The sequence below is a fragment of the Sciurus carolinensis genome, chromosome 19, assembly GCF_902686445.1.
Source record: "Sciurus carolinensis chromosome 19, mSciCar1.2, whole genome shotgun sequence".
In the NCBI taxonomy this organism is placed as follows: Eukaryota; Metazoa; Chordata; class Mammalia; order Rodentia; family Sciuridae; genus Sciurus; species Sciurus carolinensis.
In genome coordinates, this window is record NC_062231.1 from 13,927,574 (window position 1) to 13,947,460 (window position 19,887).

Sequence of the window (19,887 nt, forward strand, 5' to 3'; positions counted from 1 at the left end):
TGGCTGAGTAAATGATAAGAAGGAACTTGAGTCCCTGATGGCATAATGGAATCTTTGTACCAGCCCTGGACTGCTCACCTCTGAACTTCTTCCTGCATGAGAAAGATAAAGCTTGTTTGGGAAAGTCATTGAACACAGATCTCTGTTACATGCAGTTGAATACAATTTCTAACATCAGTGATTCATGTACCACCTTACCAATGTTCAAGGTTGAGAAAACAAAAACTTACCAGCACAATAAAAGCATGAGGATCCTAGGGCCCCTACCAAAAATTGTATTCTTCCTTATTTGCAGTTGCCAAATAACTCTAGCAGAATTCAATTCCAGAAGGATGCCGGGAAGTAGCCTCAAAGATCACACTGCAATTCTTCCTGTCCAAAGAATTGGACCAGGCTGTTTGTTTGTTTGTTTGTTTTTAGTCTTGTGTTTTTGAGACAGAAAGAATAATAAAATTCTCTGAAGAGTCACACTAAGAATAGGCCAAGCAAGACACTGAAGAGCAACTGCTTACAAAAGCTTGCTTTGTTTAAACACCATTTCTAAATAGCAAACTCACCCTTCTGGATGCTGCAAAACAGACACCATCAATTCCACTGCCAGGGCTCCTGCAATCATGGCCAGTCCTGGACGACTCACTGTGCACTGTTGGTCCAAGGTTCGGTCTCTGGTTGACTGCACAGAAACAATTATTGACACATGCTGAAAGTTCTAGTCCACTCAACTCCAGTTGTTTGAGCAAGACACTTTTCCATGATAAAGTTTAAAATACAACCAGATGCTCACTGTTGGCAGAGAACACCCAGTCTCAAACAACACCATTTCTTGGGAGGATCAAGATACACAAAATATACAATTCAGTTCATTAAATGTATGATAATATGCTAAAAAGGATTAGCAGTCCCAACAATTAAAGATTGGGGGATAGCAAGCAAAACGAGGGCTCTGCTGCTTCATATTGTGGATCTGTACCTTGTGCACCTTCCACTGACTCAATTCAACTCTCTTTAAAATTGTAGAGACATATAAAGGAACAGTAATTTGAATAGGCAAGTGCCCTGCCATTCTAATCAAGTTAATGCTCCTGAGTGACCCTGAGATGGAAACAGTAATTTGCTAACTTGCAATTCTCAGTTTCTATATGCCCCTTGAAACCCTCACCCTGAGTGTGGTCCCAGGGCTTACTTACAAGCATTTTGGTTACAGCCTAGCTTCAAACACAAGTCTTCATTAATTCAACCAAATAATTCTAACCTAACAACTCTGGGCTAATTCAGGGGTTGTCAGGGAAATTTTGACTCTGAGAATCTCACTTTCTGAATGGACATGACTTCAGTGCAATGGATCATTCATTCTTCTTGTTGGCCATAACTAAATGACAGGACCAGCTATATATTCTCACACCGTGATGGAGATCATTGAGTCATCTTCCTCACATAACAGAAAGGTCATCTTTTCTTTATATTGGGTGGACATAAAAGCCAGTCACCCACAAAAGATATGAGTTATTAAAGAACAAGTTTTAAAAGAAGGGAAAATATGTGTGGGGGGTTGGATACAGAAAGCACCTCTGCTTTGCTTCACTGAGAATTATGATCTGCTCTGACAGACCATTCCTGCAGATTGACTCCAGTGGTGTCAATCAAGCTACAGAATCTCACATTTGCAATGTGGTCTTGCTATTCAGAGCACTTCCACATTTGACCCACTTTCTGCTGTGAGCTGACACAGCCAGCATTCTTCCTTCCTCTGCTAGGTTGCCAGATAAAATATGAAAGGTGCAGTTAAATTTGAATTTCAGACCAACAACAAACAATTTTTAGTATAAGTAGGTCTCAAATATTGCACAAGGCATAATTATACTAAAAATTATTGACTGTGTACCTGAAATTCAATATCAACTGAGAACCATGCAATATTACTTGTTAAAAATGACAAATCTATGTCTCACTTCCATTCTGCAGAGGCACAGGGAGCCTAGGAGACTTATTTGAATCACATGTATCAAGATCTGGACTGGCAGCTGGATCTTTAGACTCCCTGTATTTAATGTTTCTTTTACTAAGAAAAGTACAGGAGAGAAAAGTACAGCATGCTGTAGGGAACCATGCTGTGCTATAGTTTCCTCACTGAGCTCACCCTGCCCCCCAAATTATCTGTGGCTGCATTTTTCTTGGTGAATGAGGAAGAGTTGGACAGTTGATGATTCCAATCAAGGCTCATCCTGGGACAAGGCCATCTCCCCAAAATAGGAGAATTCTTCTCTTTGTGGAAAGACAGTCTATAAATAACAATGAAAGAGCTGGGTTTCTCTGGCCCACTATACAACATGGTCATTGGAAATCTTTGGAAACACCAAGAAATTTACTTACATCTCCTGGGGCTACCACGTCATTGCAGAAATAGCAGCCAAGTTTGTAACCAGGGATGTTGGCAAAAAGTGATGAGCCCAGGAGGTCAGCAGATGCCACTGAGTGACTGGGACACAGGTCCCCTGCTCCCTGCTGCTTTGGTTTCTTCAGGCCATGTCTCATGACAACAAATGTGTCAAATCCCAAGGCAGCATTGATGACCAGCTGTAAATTTCAAGGAATAAGAAAATTAAGGGAAACATTTTCAAGCCAGGACTAATTTCATATTTAGTTAACTTTTATAACTTATTTTTTGATTAGGAATATAACTGAACTCTAATAGCCAATGATGGTAAAAGCTCCTCAATACTGAGAGTTTATTAAGCATAAGCTACTTAAAAAGTGATTAACATTATCTTATTTAATTTCATTTAAAACTCCCTACAAACATTGTCCAATGGAAGTAAGAGAGTTTAGTTCTACCCCTGGCCCAAGGTCACCTAGCTGATAAGAGACAGGAGTATAAAATCAAGTTCTCAGACCAATTCTTTGCACCTTATGGCCACATAGATTTTTTTCTTTATTTTGGGGTCCTGGGAATTGAACCCAGGGTTGATTTGCCACTGAACTACATCCTAAGTCCTTTTTATTTTTTTATTTGAAACAGGGTCCTGCTAAGTTGCTGAGGGTCTCACTAAGTTGCTGAGGCTGTTCTCAAACTTATGATCCTCCTGCCTCTCCCAAGTTGCTGGGATTACATGTGTATGCCACCACACCTGGCTCCATGTAGACTTTTTAAATAACAGTTTTATGGAGATATAATTCATATTATCTTATCATTTTTAAATTTGTTTAATTAGTTATACATGACAGAATGCATTTATGTATTTTGACAAATCATATATAAATGGAGTATAATTTCTCATTTTTCTGATTGTACATATTGTAAGATCACATTGGTCATGCAGTCACATATGCACATGAGGCAATAATGTGTGTTTCCCTCTATTATCCTTCATAGATTTTTAAGGACATCTTTTTTCATTTATACTCTAAGAACTTTTCTTAATTGTTGTTTAATGTGCTTTCTCAAATTTCTGATCATATAGAAAGTATGAAAAGTAAAGAAAAACAAGCATACTAAAAAAATCATTCAAAATATATAGTTTAAACAATTTAACAGTTTGAAAATTACTCAAAATACACAATTCAAATAATTAACAATTTGAGACTTTTCTTCTTGCTATCTTCTCCCTTTCACTCCCATTCTCTCCCTCCCTTTCCCCTATTTCTTTTCTCTCTTGATGGATGGATGAATAGACAGACCTATGTAAAAGTTTACACATATATGTTTATATTTAAACATAATTGATACTAAAGTACATACAATAATGTATCTTATTTAACACAGCATGGTGTTTTCCATATTATAACTCTTTGAAACATAACTGAATGGCTGCACGCTATTCCACCATAAATATGGACTGTGATTTAGTTCACTATTCTATACTGATGGCCCTTAAAATTGTCACTAACCAAATAGTAGTGAATAAGATAAAGTTCCTGCCCTCTTAGAGTTTGCATTTAAACCCAAGTGTAGCATTCCTGCTAGTGTTGACCACCTCAAAGGACCGGAAGGGAAAGTAAACAGTAAATGCTAACTATTATTTTGGGATTTGGGTAATGAAGTGAGGCAAAACAGGGTGTATAGGGGAAGTCCCTCGGTACTGGACTCCAGGATTACACATATCAACCCTCTTTACAGGGGACAGAAGGGTTGAGGTGGTGGTGCATCCCTTTGGGGTAGTGGTGCATTAAGTCACAGGGACAAGCATCCCAGATTCCATACACTACCTTTCTCTTGCTTGCAGCAATGACAGCTGGAAGCCAGCGACTCTCCCTGGTGTCCATCAACAGGAAGATGACATCATGGCTTTCGATGAGCTGCTCCAGTTGCTCTACATCCTTGCGGGCTTGCTCCAGGGTGACACTGGAGAAGTTCACTGGATGTCCTGGCATGGGGATGCTCATGTTGAACCCTCTGGCATTCTAGGGAAATACCCAGATGTATTTTGTCTGAGGCAAAGATACAGGTGGCTCTCAAGACCACGCTTTTCTACAGCTACCAGCACATATGTGTGGTCACTGACAACTAGAAATTTCTGTGCACCATGATTCTATTTTTTCCCTACCCTACCTATGCTTTCCACCTCTTTTACCTCTTAAAAATCAAGATAGGCTACAAATATTCCTTGAAACTTTTTTTTTTTCTGGTACTGGGGATTGAACCAAGGCCTCACACATGCTAAGCCAAGTACTCTACTACTGAGCTACAGCCCCAGCCCTCTTGCCTGATTTTACCAGTGAACCATATGTGAACACTGATGAAGCCAGGGACATAAACTTCTCACAGAAAAGTGTTCTAGAGTCACCAACTGTACCCTTAATCCCCCACATTCCTCTGGCCACAGGGAAGTGTGTGAAAACACTGACTTTTCTATTTATTTGCCAAAACTCTTCACCCTGAAAAAATAGCTCAGGGGCATGACAACTAGGTCTTTTTACAAAGGAAATTTTTTCCTTGTCTTCAACTTTGAATCTGATCTGAATTCAAGAGAGGGGCAAAAATGAATCCAAAAAGATGAGGGGCAGGGAATTTCAAGCAAAGCACGAAAGGATGCAAGGAAGGAAGGGTTTCAGAAAGAAAAAAAGATCACCAAACAAGTTTATTTCAACACAGAGACTGCCACAAAGACTAAGACCTCATTTATGAATATGAAGTAAGTATCATGCATTTATATGTACCAATTACTGTAGTAAATAATTATAAAAGCAACAACTACAGTGCTAATAACAATAATATGCTTAATGGCATATTACAATTGACAAAAACATGTTAAATGGTGGGAGTGTGATCCAAAAAGCTATTGAGTGGGGTTTAATGACACCAAGATTGAAACATAATTACATAATACCCATTCTGACCTTGTGAATAACTGACCCTTAGCCACATAAACTTCACCAATCTAAATGAACTTTTACTGGCTGAAATTTTAGCTAGTAAGCTGACAAAGCAGCCCATTCCTTAGGTCCATACTCCATAGGTGGAACTGAGTAAGTTTCAACACAGTGGTTTCCCATCTTGGCTACACAGCAGAACAAACGAGGGTTCTAAAACTCCCAATCCCAGGATTTTCTCCAGGCCATTAAAATTGGAATCTTTGAGAGTGGGTGTAGGCATCAGTGTTTTCTAAAACTCCCCACATGATTCAAAGGTATAACAAGGGTGGGGTATAATCTACCTAAAGTGAAATACCCCTATTTCGCATGGACGGTTCAACATATTTTGACAAATTGAAGAGTAATCTTTGCATATACCTGTTCAGATTATGGAATACTTCCATGACCAGGGAATGCTCTCCTGTGCCTCTTTATCAATACCCACTACTCACCAACCACCAGTGTTATGACTTTATAAACAATAGCTGAGTTTTGCCTATTCTAGAACCTGAAATAAATGATATCCTAAAAATATACTTGCTTATGTTTGGCTTTGGTCACTCAACAGAATGCTTCTGAGGTTTATCCACATCGTTAAGTATCAATATTACATTCTTTTTTGTTGTGTAACCATACCATATTTTGTTCATTCATTCTCTACTTGGTGACTTAGATTCTTTCTTTTTGCGGGGTGGGGTGGGTACCAGGGATTGAACTCATGGATACTCCACCACTGAGCCACATCCCCAGTCCTAGTTTGTATTTTTTATTCAGAAACAGGGTTTCACTGAGTTGCTTAGTGTCTCACTTTTTGCTGGGGCTGGTTTTGAACTCACAATCCTCCTGCCTCAGCCTCCCGAACTGCTGGTATTACAGGTATGCACCACCACACCTGGCTTTGGATTATTTCTTGATTTGGGCTATTATGCATAGAGTTCCAATGGACATTTCTGTATGAGTATTTCAGTGCATACATGTTTTCTTATCTAAAAGTGAAATTTCCAGGTTCTTAGGTATGCAAGTTGAATTTCTTATGGCTGTTTTACCAAAAAGTATGAAGAGTGGTTGCTTCATAGTGTGATATTTAACACTGTAAGTCTTCTTAATACTAGCCATTTTAGTGGTTCTTCTTGCCCCCCCCCCCTTTTTTTTGGTGTGTGTGTGTGTACACTCTGGAGCTTGAAACCAGAGCCTCGTGTTCATCACTGAGCTACATCTCTAACCTCTACAATGATATGTCTTTATGATTCTACTTCATATTTTTCTGGTGACTACTGATAGTGAGCATTTTCAGGAGTTCACTGGACATTCACTGTGAAGTAAGTACCTATCTATCCAAGCCTTTTGTCTCTTAAAAAAAAAAGAAGTTGGTTTGAATTTTTATCATTGAATGGTAATATATTCTAGGTCAAAGTTGTTTGCAAAATATAAGTACAGCCAATGTTCTCTCAGTTTGGTCAGTCTTTTCATTCTCCTTATAGGGTCTGTTGAGAAACATAAGTTTAAATTTTGACAAAGCTCAAGTTAATATTTTTTTTAAATTTATAGCCAGTTTTACTGGGTTCTAACAAATCTTTGCTTATCACAAGACCACTAAGAAGCTTTTTTTTTTCCAGAAGCTTCACAGTTTTAGCTTTAGTTCTATGTTCCTTCTGGGCTGTCACTTGCAGGCTCAGAGCACTCAATGAGGTCTCTGAACTGTCATAATTGAGGTCCAGTGACTCTCAGCCCTGTGTGAGCTCTGTAATCTCCACTACCTCACAGCTCCCTGGTAGTGTGTACTTTTACTTTCCAGCATCTCAGAGTGGTACCTAAATTAAAAAAAAAAAAAAAAGAAAGAAAGAAAGAAAAAGAAAACAAAAGGCTCAAGGTGCTGCTGAAGAAGGTATGGCAGTTTTCTGGAACCTTTTTTCTGCACTTATATCTGCCACTCTGTCCAGCAAATTCCACACACTTCATCTGCTCTGAACTCTGACTACTTCACCAGTTCAGCAAGAACAAAATTATCTTCTTTGGTACCTCAGGTGTAGCATTGACCAGTAAATGCCTCTAGGCAATGAGCTGGGATAAAGGCTGGTCCACTGCCTGTTGTTCATGGTCTGAAAAGCGTCATTCACTGTTTCACATATTTTTCCTGGGTGCAAAATTTTTTAAGGTGAGAAGGCAAGTTCATTATCAGGGTGGGAAGCAGATAACCAGAGTTGGGTTTTCAAACCTTAAGTATGGGGCTAAGGGTGTATCTCAAGTAGTAGGGGGCATGCCTACGACCTCCTACCCAATAAAACAAAAACAAAAACCCTCCAGTGTGCTCCAAAAGCCTACATTTTATTGTTTCACCTTAAAAAAAAAAAAAAAAAAAAGTGACCTCAAACACTAATTTGATTTAAAAAAATCAATTGTTGCCGGGCACGGTGGTACATGCCTGTAATCCCAGCGGCTCGGGAGGCTGAGACAGGAGGATTGCGAGTTCAAAGCTAGCCTCAGCAATGGTGAGGTGCTAAGCAACTCAGCGAGACCCTGTCTCAAAAAAAATATAAAATAGGGCTGGGGATGTGGCTCAGTGGTAAATGCCCCTGAGTTCAATCCCCGGTACCAAAAAAAAAAAAAAGATCAATTGTTTTATAATCCAATTAACCTCAGGATTAGGCTAGTGTCTGCAGCAGAGCAGTTCTTTTAATGTAATTTTATCATGGCATTTTAAAAGCCCTTGCAAAAGTTTGATGAGACACCTATATCAGACTTGAAGAAAAGGGATTACTTAAGGAATTACATGCAGAAAAAAATCAAGAGTTTTTTATGACCTGGCCTTTGAGTTACTTGAGGATCTAGGGCCAGAAAATGGTTGGTTGGGGTCAAGATATTTTAGAGCAAAACCTGAAAGTCCAGACTTTCTAGTTGCAAGAGAGTATTTAAAGCTTTCCAGGTCAGCCATCCACTGAAATCACCCTGTCACCTAGGTCTGTCATCCAGGGAAGGCTGCAGGATGGGTTCTTACAACCTCCTGGGATGGTTTCACTGCACTTTCCTGTGAGTATATAATGTCGAAATTAAAAACTCAAAAAGAACTATCACCATTTTATTTTTTTTCCAAGTCAAATGTCACTAGGCTTTAAGCCCTGAGGTTAGAATTTTGAAATAATTGAACAAGTGAGGCAATCTTGCATTAATAGAACCAGCATTTCTACCATTTCCAGGTGATCAGATTGCCCAAGAAGTCTGCATTTCATACATCTACTAACATCAAAAGGCCACTTCTCTTGCCTGGAATGCCCTTCCAGACCTCTAACCTCTCCCACCACTTTCTGCTTCTCACCTGCCTCTCTCAAACTGTTCTCTTAATTAATTTCTTCAGAGCCAGGACAAATGGTTTGCCTCAAGGAAGCTTTCTCTGGTCCAGTAAACCTGTCCAGGGCCCATTCTTATATTTCCTTAGTACCCTCTACTTATCCTCCTTAGTACTTACTATTTCCATTATAATTTTTAAAATTAATTATTCAGTATGTATGTGAACAACTAGAATATAAGCTCTAGGAAGGCAGGGCCAGGCTTTGTTCATGAAGGCCTAGCCTTTTCTCCAAGGCCTGGTGTAAAAAAGGTGATTGACAAAGACATATTGAATGAAAAAAGCTACTTTAAATCAAGCATATGAAGAAATCTCCTAAGTCTGGTTAACTAATAAGTTATACAATTTCACAAGTATTTTTCATGAAGTTGATGAACTATACAAGTATCTGATGACTTAATATTCATAAGGCACAAAAATAAAAGTCTCAGAGGCTTGGACCCTGGCCTCACCTAATGCAATAGGGAAAACAATAACGCAATGTAAGTGCAAGCAAGAGGCTTGAGTGCTTGGTGTGCTTATTTTTCCAACAAAAATTGGACTTGATCTCTAAGGTCCAGCATAATATGGCCCTTGCTTCTGCCTCAGCCTTCCTTTATCTTCCTTGAACTCTAAGCTTCAGCCACCCTGACTTTCTTTCAGGTACACAAAAGCATCACACGCCTTCCTGCCTTAAGCTTTTGCGCAAACAGCTCTGCTACCTTAGTTTAGCCTACTCTCACTCATCCTTCAGGATTTCGTTTCCTGATTCCACACTCAGCCCCCAGTCTACCTCAGGTCAACCTGTCACACATGCTCACAGCAACTGAGCTCCTGCTTCATACACTTATTACAATTATAAATACCTGTGGGGTTGTGGCTTAGTGATAGAGCACTCACCTAGCACGTGTGAGGCACTGGGTTTGATCCTCAGCCTCGCACAAAAATAAACAAACAAAATAAAGGTATTGTGTCCATCTACGACTAAAAAAAATTTAAAAACAATTTTAAATATTTGTGAAATTATTTATTAATGACTGTTTCCCCTACTAGACTATAATAATGTCCCTGTAGGGCTGGGGGAAGAAATGTCCATCAGTTCTCTTGTCCCTGCACATGGTAGGCCTTAAATAAACACCTAATGAATGAGTAACAGAATAACTGAACAAGTAAACAGAAAGAATTACATGGGCTCACAGACAATGGCTAGGATTTGGGTAATCAAAAACTCAACTTACAAGTGGCAGAGCTCAGAGTCAAAGTCAAGTCCCCATGGTCCCTGAGGGGAGTACCTAATACTTCCCCAGTGATAGACTGAATTATTTTTCCCAACTATGCCCTTGCTTCCTTTAGTAGAATTTCATTTCCAAGCCCTTTGCCACATGACTTTCAGGACCTCCCACAGAGAAGACAGTCTACTGAGTAATCGCTGGCTCTGGACTTGGCCCTAGACTTGCTTAGGTACTGGAAATGGAAGGCACTGCACTGGGCCATGCAGCTGAGCTGAGGCTCTAGGAGGCATGATGACTGCAAATTCTTTTACGCTTCCACTTTCTACCATAAGAACAGCAGGACAGAGGTGACTGGCTCTTTAGCCTCTACTGTTGTTAATTAATGCATTATGATCACATGCAATAGTAGGATTTGTTGTGGTATATTTGTACATACACATAATACAATTTGATCAATTTCATCCCCAGTTACTCCCTTTTTTCTCCCCTTTTGCCCCCTCCTGTCTTGCTTCCTCAACTCTATTGATCTTCTTTCTATTTTCATGAGATCCCGTCCTGAATTTTTTTCTCTCTATGTATAAGAGAAAACATATGACCCTTGACTTTCTGAGTCTGTTAGCCTCCATTTTGAAATATGGCACACATTGCAGACCAGAAGCTGACTAGAAGTCCTGAGTTCAGTGGAACCATAAACAACCTGTACATCCATGAGCAGGAAATAAGTGTTGGTAAATGAGATGTTAGGATTGTGTGATACGCAATATTGTGACAGCAGAGACCTACCTACTTTCCCTCCTCAATGGCAAGGACTTATTCCATTTGTTTTGGCATCCAGCACATGGCTGGGTACACAGTGGATACTCAATCAATACTGTTAAACCCAATAAATGATTCCTCAGGAATGCTGGCGAAATGAACAAAACCATCAACATGACTTCTACAGCAAAGACCTCTGAAACAGATGAATCAATACTGAGCAACTAAAGGGAGAAACTTCGGGAAGACAGGTTTTTTTCTTGGCTACGGCTGAGAGCCTTTTCTGGCCTCTTAAGTAGAAGCAGATGCTTGGAAGATACCTAATCTGACTCCTGTCAGCTAAATTGATTAAGCATGAAGATGCAGAATCTTTGCAGGATGACCTAAAAAAATGCTCAAATTTTTTAATCAAATGAGGTGAATGACTTACGTCTCATTATCTAAAGTTTCTAAAACAAATGATGTAACTAAAAAATAAATAGCAGCTAGAGAAAAAAAAATCCAACTTTTATCCAATCTTTGTCCTCCATAGACTTGCATTCAATTTAATTTCATAAACCTGTACTAAGTGACTACCAAGGAATTCTGGTGATAGGAGAAAAAAAGTATGCTACGTCTGGGTCACCATAAATTCCCTTTAGAACTGGGCAGGATATAAAAATACACATACTTATAAATTCCTCAAATCAAATTTACACAATGCTTTGCAACTTACAAAACATTTGTTCATATATTTTTCATTTCATTTTCACAAGAATATATGAGAGGTCTTTGTTTTGTTTTGATTTGTAGTGTAAGAGATTAAACCTGGGGCCTCACATGTACTTGGCAAGTGCTCTACCACTGAGTTACATCCCATTGGCCCTTTTATTTTATATTCTGAAACAGGGTCCTATAAGTTGCTTAAAGCCTCACTAAATTGCTGAGACTGGCCTCAAATGTGAAATCCTCCTGCCTCAGCCTCCAGAGTCACTAGGATTACAGACATGTACCACCATGCCCAGTCTTGCTGTATTTTTAAATCTCTATCTCAGAGATGAGGTAAGTCTTGGTCACATGATGAGTGTCTGTCAGGAATGATAGTGTCTCATTCTGTGTAACTGATACCATAGGGATTCATTTCTCAAGATTTAAACACTTATAGATAGAGGAAAAAACCTGTCTGTAATGGTCTCAAGAAGCATCAACGTACCACTCCGGGGAATATTTTCTGGAGTCGGTCAGCTGCAGCCAAAGCCTTGGGTTTACCTCCACCAAGGCAATCTTCAAATTCATAGAGGGGCTGCCTCACAGGATTAGAATAGGAGATCTTGGCATTGTCCACGAATGTGATGTGTCTGACGCCCCAACCCTGCGTGGAAACAGGAGATCTTGGTGTGTTCCTTTGAATATTTCACATGATGTCTCTCTTGAAATCCCTAGGAGAGGTTTTTCTTTCAAGCAGCTTGTGAATCTCAAAATATAGGAAACTGCAGAAATTGAATTGTACAAATTCAGTTTTTGATAAACAGAATGTCAACTTCCTTTAAAAGACAAAATAATTACATGCTAGGTACTAAGTTTCCTGTTGTAATGAAACCAAGAAATGTCAGAGTGGGTCTAACTAATTTTTCATAATTTTTGACAGTGGCACAAGAAGAAGCTTTGGAAGTGAATCCCGTAAGAACTCTCTGTGTTGCTGTTTTAAAAGGATTAGCATGAGTCCCCAAATGTCCTTGGTTTCCTTAATGAATAATTAAGCATAAATAATAACTTCTCTCAAAACTCATTTAAGTCCTGAGTTAACTCCAGAAAAATGATTTACAAGTCATTTCCCACTGTATAATAATGCAGAATATTTTGTTCTATTTCATCAAGGTGGATAAGCCTTATTCATAACTGGGACATTTAGCAGATGATTTTATGTTTTATGTTCTCATAAATAGTTTTAATGATATCATAGGTTTTAAATGCATCTCCTGTAAGGTTTTATAAAACCACACTTTTTTTTTTTTTTTTTTTTTTTTTCCAATACTGGGGATTGAACCCAGGGGCACTTTGTCATTGAGCCACATCACCAATCCTTTCATTTTTTATTTGAGACAAGGTCTAGCTAAGTTGCTTAGGGCCTTGCTAAGTTTCTGAAGCTGGCTTTGAACTTGTGATCCTCCTGCCTCAGCTTCCTGAGTTGCTGGGATTACAGGTGTGCACTACCATGCCTGGCCAAAATCACACAATTTTAAAGTTGAACAGGATCTCCAAAATACTTGGTATAATCATTTCGTTTTACAGATATAGAAACTGAAGCATAGATAAATATAGAAAAGATAAGTAAGTTGTCTAAATTCACATATCTAGTTAATGATGGGAATGAATGAGATCTCCAGAGTTGCCCCCAAGTGAAGATGCCTACTTTCTGGGGGTGGGGTGGGGATATTTTAGATCATATATAAGTACAGACTCAACTCACTGTGGATTAGGGAATAACTGCTTCTGTACTGAAAATGTACAGACATTTTGTTCATGTTATTATTCCAAAAAATATAATATAACAACTATTTATATAACCTTTACATTGTATTAGGTATTTTTAATAATCTACAGATGAGTTAAGGTATATGGGAGGTAATGTGTAGGTTCTATGCAGATACTAGGCAGTTTTAGACTGCAGCATCCTCAGATTTTGGTATTCACCTCTGTCCTGAAACCTATCACCCTTGGATACTGAGAGATGACTGTATAGCGATCTAAGGGAAGCCCTGCTATGACTGGCTACACAGTTATCATCCTGCTCTCTCACTCCTGTTCTCATTTCAGTATCTTTCAACTCAGGACTCTGAACTCAATTAGACTGACTACTCCAGGGAGACAGTCATTGAGGACCCAACTCACTCTAGGGTTGGGAATGACAGGCTAGGATCCCCGCTTTTGTAAGCCTCGTATGGGCTGTTTGTTTTGAAGCCCACTGGGAACTTTTTGATATACCCACCCAGTTTTGTTAGCTAAGCAATCTACTATGGAGGGAGAGATAAGTATGAAAAATCCAAAAGTCACTTGAACTTGGTTCGGGATATTTATTTCAGAAGTATTTTTGCATTCCTGAGTGGTTAGCAGGGAAGACCGTCTGGGAACATGCTGGGCAGAGGAAAGAAAGCCAGATAAACTGCAAACATGCTGTAGGCACACGCAGATGAACTTTCACACTTAATTTTTGGCTTCCTGGAATGCTACACAGTTTAAAGGGCTAATCTCCAAGATTAAAGAAAATTACAACCCTCAGTGTCAGCGAGGATGTGGCAGTGAAAAATAAATATCTTACTGATTGAGAATGTTAAATTGGTGTAATTTTTCTGGAAAATAGTTTGGCAATGTGTTTCTAGAATCTTAAAAACACTCATATTCTCTGATCTGTTTCTGGCAATGTATTCTGGGAAATAATCTGAAAAACTGCCAAAAGATGAAACTACAAAGATATTCTTCACAGCATAATTTATAATTACAGAAAACTAGACATGCCATTAGTGTCAAATATGAGAAGAATGCTTTAGGAAGTTAAGGAATGTGATTAAATATTTTGTCGGATAAGGTGGTTTATTCTACAATCATTAAAAAAGACTAAGAGGTATCATTTTTAAAAGACATGAGAAATGTTTACAATGTTAATTCATAAAAGCAAAGGAAATTATTATGTATCACATTAGACTTGGAAACACATATTAAACAAACTTGAAATGAGTAAAAGTGGAAAAGGAGTATTTTCTTTTTTACTTTATAACTTTAACACTTTATACATTTTCACAATTAATCTGTCCTGACTGCAATTTCAAAAAATACTAAGAAAACCTAGGCACCTACTACTCCAAAAACTATAAAAAAAACAATAAAATAAATTCCAGGAGTAAACATAAAAATTATATAACTAATAAATCAGTCAATTATTTAGCTCCCCAAAATGACTGATAAAATAGACACATCTCTCTGGTAAATCTGAATAAGAGTAGAAAAAAGAGAAATAAACATTAGGAATATGCAAAGATTAAAGATAAGATAGAAGAGATTTAAAAGATAAGAAAACATCACATGTACTTGATTAATTTTAAAAATTAGATTAAATGAATGATTTTCTAGGAAAATAAACTAACTTAGAATATCAAATCTTTTTTTCCATATATTTATGGGTGCATTATAATTGTACATATTAGTAGAATCTGTTGTAAAAGTGGTATAAAACCCAAAAATGTCAATCAACACAGATGTGTGTGTAAAAGTTTCCCAAATTCCCTGCCCCACACCCACCAACAGAATTTCCAAAGATTAACATGCCCAGATGGATCCATAAATGAATTTCTTGAAATCATCAAGGAATAGATAATTCATACATTAAAATTCTTCTGAAGCATAGAAAAGAGCAGCAAATTTCAAGTTTACTTTTAAAAGTTAGCATGATTCAGCTATAAAACATACAAAGACACTTCATGGAAAAACATTACTGTAGAAGAACTTGACTTATGAATACAGATATAAAACTTATAAATAAAACATTACTGATTAAATGACACAATATACAAGAAGAATGCACCAGGAGGGTTTATTCCAGAACTGCTCAACATTTGGAATACTTTGACAATCCAGATATATTTGATAAAGTTCAACATTCATTTCTGATATAATCTAGCAGAAATAGAAATCATCTCCCTTAATTTACCAAAAACGTTTAGCAGAAACTAATATCAAATATCAAAATTAAAGGTAAAAGTAAAAGGCATTCACATTAAAGTTGGTAACAAAAATGTCAACTTTCCCTGCTATTCCTCAACATTACTATGCAGTTCTAGACAGGAAAAGAAACACAAGATATAAATGTTGGTGAGGGATACTTACTAACCTATAAAATTCAAAAGATTCAAATAAAAAACTACTAGAACTAAGATAGCTTAGAAAGATGACCAGATGAAGATAAATGTGCAGAACTCACTAATCTTTCCTATATCCTAGTAATAGCAAATTGGAAAATGCAATGGGAGAAATATCTCTCTAAAAGAAGAAAATATCATCAAATATGCAGAAGTAAAAATAATATGCAGAATACATATGCAGAATAAAACACATGGAAAGTCTATATTTAAACATGCTACTGAAAGACAAGGATGATCTAAATAAATTAAAAGCTGTTCTGGAACTAAGGATAAATACTGTAATAATGTCAACTTCTTCCAATTACCTACAAATTCACTGTCATTTCAATTAAAATGCTGAGCAGCAATACAGTTTTACTAGGTGAAACAGAGAATCCGAGAAGGGACTTAGATATAAAAAGGGGGTTGTGCATTTGATAGAGGTGGAAAAATTAAGATTTAGCTTATTGAATAAATGCCATTAAAACAACTGATTACCCACTTTGTAGAAAAGAAGTTAGGACTTTACCTCTCATCATATAAAAATAAATAAATTTCGTGTCAATAAAAACAAGCTTCTGTAAACAATAATGGAAAAAACTAAAAATTTAATAACTCTTTTTTTAAAACTTCATATGGATAAAGATACCTTGAATAAATCAGAAAAATATCTACACATTATAAAAAAGGTTAATATCCTTAAGAAAAAAAATATCTAAATCAGGAAAGAAATACAACCCAAAGAACAAGAATGAAAAAAAAAATCAAAAAAAGAAATAAAAACCTACACTCCCTAATTAAGGAAATGTAAATTCAAATAATAAAATGTAACCTTTTAACTGCCTGGGTTGAAAAAAGACTTAAAAAGTTGACACTAAACAACTGTGGCAAGAGCATCAGAAAAAGTTATCACGCAGGCTCAAAGGAGTATGGACTAGTACAACATTTTAGAAGGTAATTTAGTTTGAATATAGATAGATAGATAGATGTGTGTGTGAGAGTACATTCTCTCTAACATAAAATTCTACTTTGAAGTCAAGCACAGAGGTGCCCACCTATAATTCCAACAACTTGGGAGGTTGAGGCAGGAGGATCCCAAGTTCAAGGCCAGCCTTAGCACCTTAGCAAAACCCTCAGTAACTTAGCAAGACCCTATCTCAAAATAAAAATAAAAAGGGCTGGCATGTAGCTCAGTACCAATAAAAAACCTACTTCTAGGACTTTTTCCTAAGGGAAAAACTCCATGGATAAATAATAATATAAGTAAAAGAACATATATTCCAACAGACTCTCTAATAGAAAAAAAGTAGAAAATAACTGAAATAGATTATATAAATTAAAGAAACAATCATGAAACAAAACACTACTTTTTATGGGATGGAAACATAGAAAGGTATTATTTTTCATTAAGTTAAAAATCAAAACTTTGCATAGATAGTATGCTATGATCCATTTATTGAAAATATAAATAAATAGCTAAATAATGGAAAATATAACAAAGAACTCTCTGTATTTATATATGTCCAGGATAACACATGTACTAATTGAAGGGACAATGGGTTAACAAGGCTGCAGTCATTTCTCCCCTGCCATTTTGCTGCCACCATTATTCTGCCCCCTCAAACCATTTTACGACCTAGATTGCTAGCCTGCAAACTTCCTCGTCAGTCATTGGTCAGATTGTTATTTGCCCACGGACTTCCACTACTTAAGAATAGCTCCCCCGCCATTCTCTCTCTCCCTTAAGGGCAGACACTCTGCTTGTCTGCTTAATAAAATGTCTTGTGTGAGTTCCCGCATTCAGAGTGGTTTTCTGGGGGTGCTTTCATTGTTGCTGTGACTCGTGACTCGGATGGGCTCTTCCACTGCTACTTAAGTGAGTGGAATCCCATCTGACGCCCCAGACCCCCAGACGCTGGTCTCATCTTCCATTTGCTCGGACGCCTGATACCACTTCCACCACCAGCCTTCAGATTGGTGGGTTTTCCCCTAGGTTGACTTAAACACTCCTCTGCTCACCTGAGATGCAACTGTTGATTGTCTGGAGCCCTCAAGGTGGTTGAGGAGTGGGGGTTCCCCCAGCTACGACTTTTACAGTTACAGCTGGCCCCCTTGGTTGACCTCATCTGACAGGTGGGTCCCCGATCTGGAGATTCCCTCTCTGGGTTGAAGCTCCTCTTCACTTTTCCTCTCAAAATTCCTGGCACCAGGTCCTCAACCCCCTCGGCTTTTTCCTGGCACACACTGACGGGGGTGATGACTCCCATCATTGTGCTGCCTCCTCATCTCCAGTCAACTGGTCTGTGACCTCGGGATGCCTTGGACACTGACTCAGCTGTTTGTTTCCACCATGGGATCTAGGTCCTCCATTCCGGCAGATTCACCTTGGGATATCTACTAGAAAATCCTAAACCCCTTCACCTGATCCCTTGCCTAATGCCACCAAAACTTATTCACTTATATAATGATAATTGGCCACAGAATCCTTTAGATATTTAACCCAAAATGACTACCTACAACTTCTGTGAGCAAGTGGACAAATGGAAAGCAATTTCTCTACATTCAAGCTTTCTTTTTCTTGCGTAAACCTTCATTCCCCCCACCCCCACTTCTTTTCCTCTTCTTAAGCCCTCCTCCTTTTCCGACTTCGACCTGGCTAACAAACTACCCCCATACCGGTCTCTTGCAGCAGAGGCCCCTCTGGCCCCTGCTCCTCCATCTCCTTTGCTCCCATCTGCTTCTGCTTCTGCCCCACCGCCCAGCCTACCCAGTCCTCCTATCACGCAGTCCCACACACATGTTCTAGCTCTTCTACGGGAGGTGGCTGGCGTGGAGGGAGTGATCAGAGTCCATGTTCCTTTCTCGCTCTCTGATCTTTCCCAGATAGAGAAGTGGTTAAGCTCCTTCACCTCCAATTCTGCAAACCTTATTAAGGAATTTCAGTATTTAACCCAGTCTCATGACCTTACCTGGCATGACATTTATATGATCTTGTCTAACACCTTGATCCCGGAGCACAGGAGAGTCTGGGAACAGGTGCACAATTATGCAGATGAGGTTCACCAATTGACCCCAATGTACCCCATTGGGGCTGAAGCAGTACCAGATAGGGAGCCCCAACGGGACTATAACACGGGGACCGGGCATCTGCGGCAGGACGAGTTTCAAACCTGCATCCTTGCAGGTCTCTGAAAGACTGCCATTAAATCCATTAATTATGATAAACTTCAGGAAGTAATACAGGATAAAACTGAAAACCCATCTGCCTTACTGAGTTGCCTCCCAGAGGTCATGCTCAAATATATTAATCAGGACCCTGAAACTCCAGAGGGACGACAGCTACTCATGATTTTTTTTTTTTTCCCAAAGCTACCCGGACATAAAGGCTAAATTGAGGTGGATGGACAGGGGGCTCCTTACCCCACAGCCAGAGGTTTTACTGGTGGCATTCAGGGTGTATAACTGAGGGGGGAAAAAAAAAACTAAAATACCTAATGCTAGCCAAAGTCTTTCAGCCAGTTAGACCTGCCTAGCCGGCCACTACTAGGGGCACCCTAGCTACCAGACCTCCAGGCCCATGCTTCAAGTGGGAAAAGATGGCCACTGGGCATGAGTCTGCCCCAATACCCAGCAACCCCCTTTTGCAAAATGCCACCAACCGGGACATTGGGCAGTGGATTGCCCTGGTGTTCAGAGAAGTGCAGGTCACCCTCGCCCCCTTCCCCCACTGACTTACTAGGATTGGCCATGGATGACTAAAGGGGCCAAGGATTTCTACACTCCATGACCATCACCACTCAGGAGCCCCAGGTGACCCTTATGGTGGCAGGCAGGCAGCTCCTTTCCTTGTAGATACTGGAACCACCATTTCAGTGCTGTGGGAGTTTTGGGGACCCACTTCCCCTGCCAAAGTCTCTATTGTTGGGGTAGAGGGAAAACCATACCACCCCATACAAACCCCTCTAATAAGTTGCCATATCGAACGAATCTGCTTCACTCTTTCCTTTTTGATAATTCCTATGTGTCCCATTTCCCTCCTGGGAAGGGACATCCTAACCAAATTGGGTGCTTTTATTTCTATCTCACCCACCATGTACCTTAACCTGCTATTCCTCTCCTCATGATCTTACAGGAATACATAACCTGGGTCTTCATATCCCCTTCCTCCCTCCCTTGTTGACCCCAAGGTCTAGGATACCCACACTCTGTAGCCCCATGCTCACCTGTACTCATTTGCTTGAAGGATCCAACATTCTACCCAGTCCCAATATCTCCTTCCCCAAAGGAGCCTCTTAGGGCTTCACCCATTCATCCAGGATTTAAAGCAGAAAGTCTTCATGCACCCCGCCAACTC

At 39.0% G+C, this 19,887-nt stretch overlaps 1 protein-coding gene across 2 annotated transcripts in view; it reads right to left on the bottom strand.

Moving 5' to 3' along the window:
• The window catches only part of Atg7 (autophagy related 7), a 241,864-nt gene that overhangs the window by 159,204 nt on the left and 62,773 nt on the right, over positions 1-19,887 (bottom strand). The window contains exons 12-15 of one of the 2 annotated variants that reach the window (XM_047535016.1): positions 11,852-12,010; positions 4,204-4,398; positions 2,371-2,574; positions 558-673 (exon numbers count right to left, since the gene is read on the bottom strand). In XM_047535016.1, coding sequence (XP_047390972.1) covers positions 558-673; positions 2,371-2,574; positions 4,204-4,398; positions 11,852-12,010 — 674 coding nt within the window. The remainder of the gene's footprint in view (positions 1-557; positions 674-2,370; positions 2,575-4,203; positions 4,399-11,851; positions 12,011-19,887) is intronic. The other variant, XM_047535017.1, reaches the window with a different exon arrangement.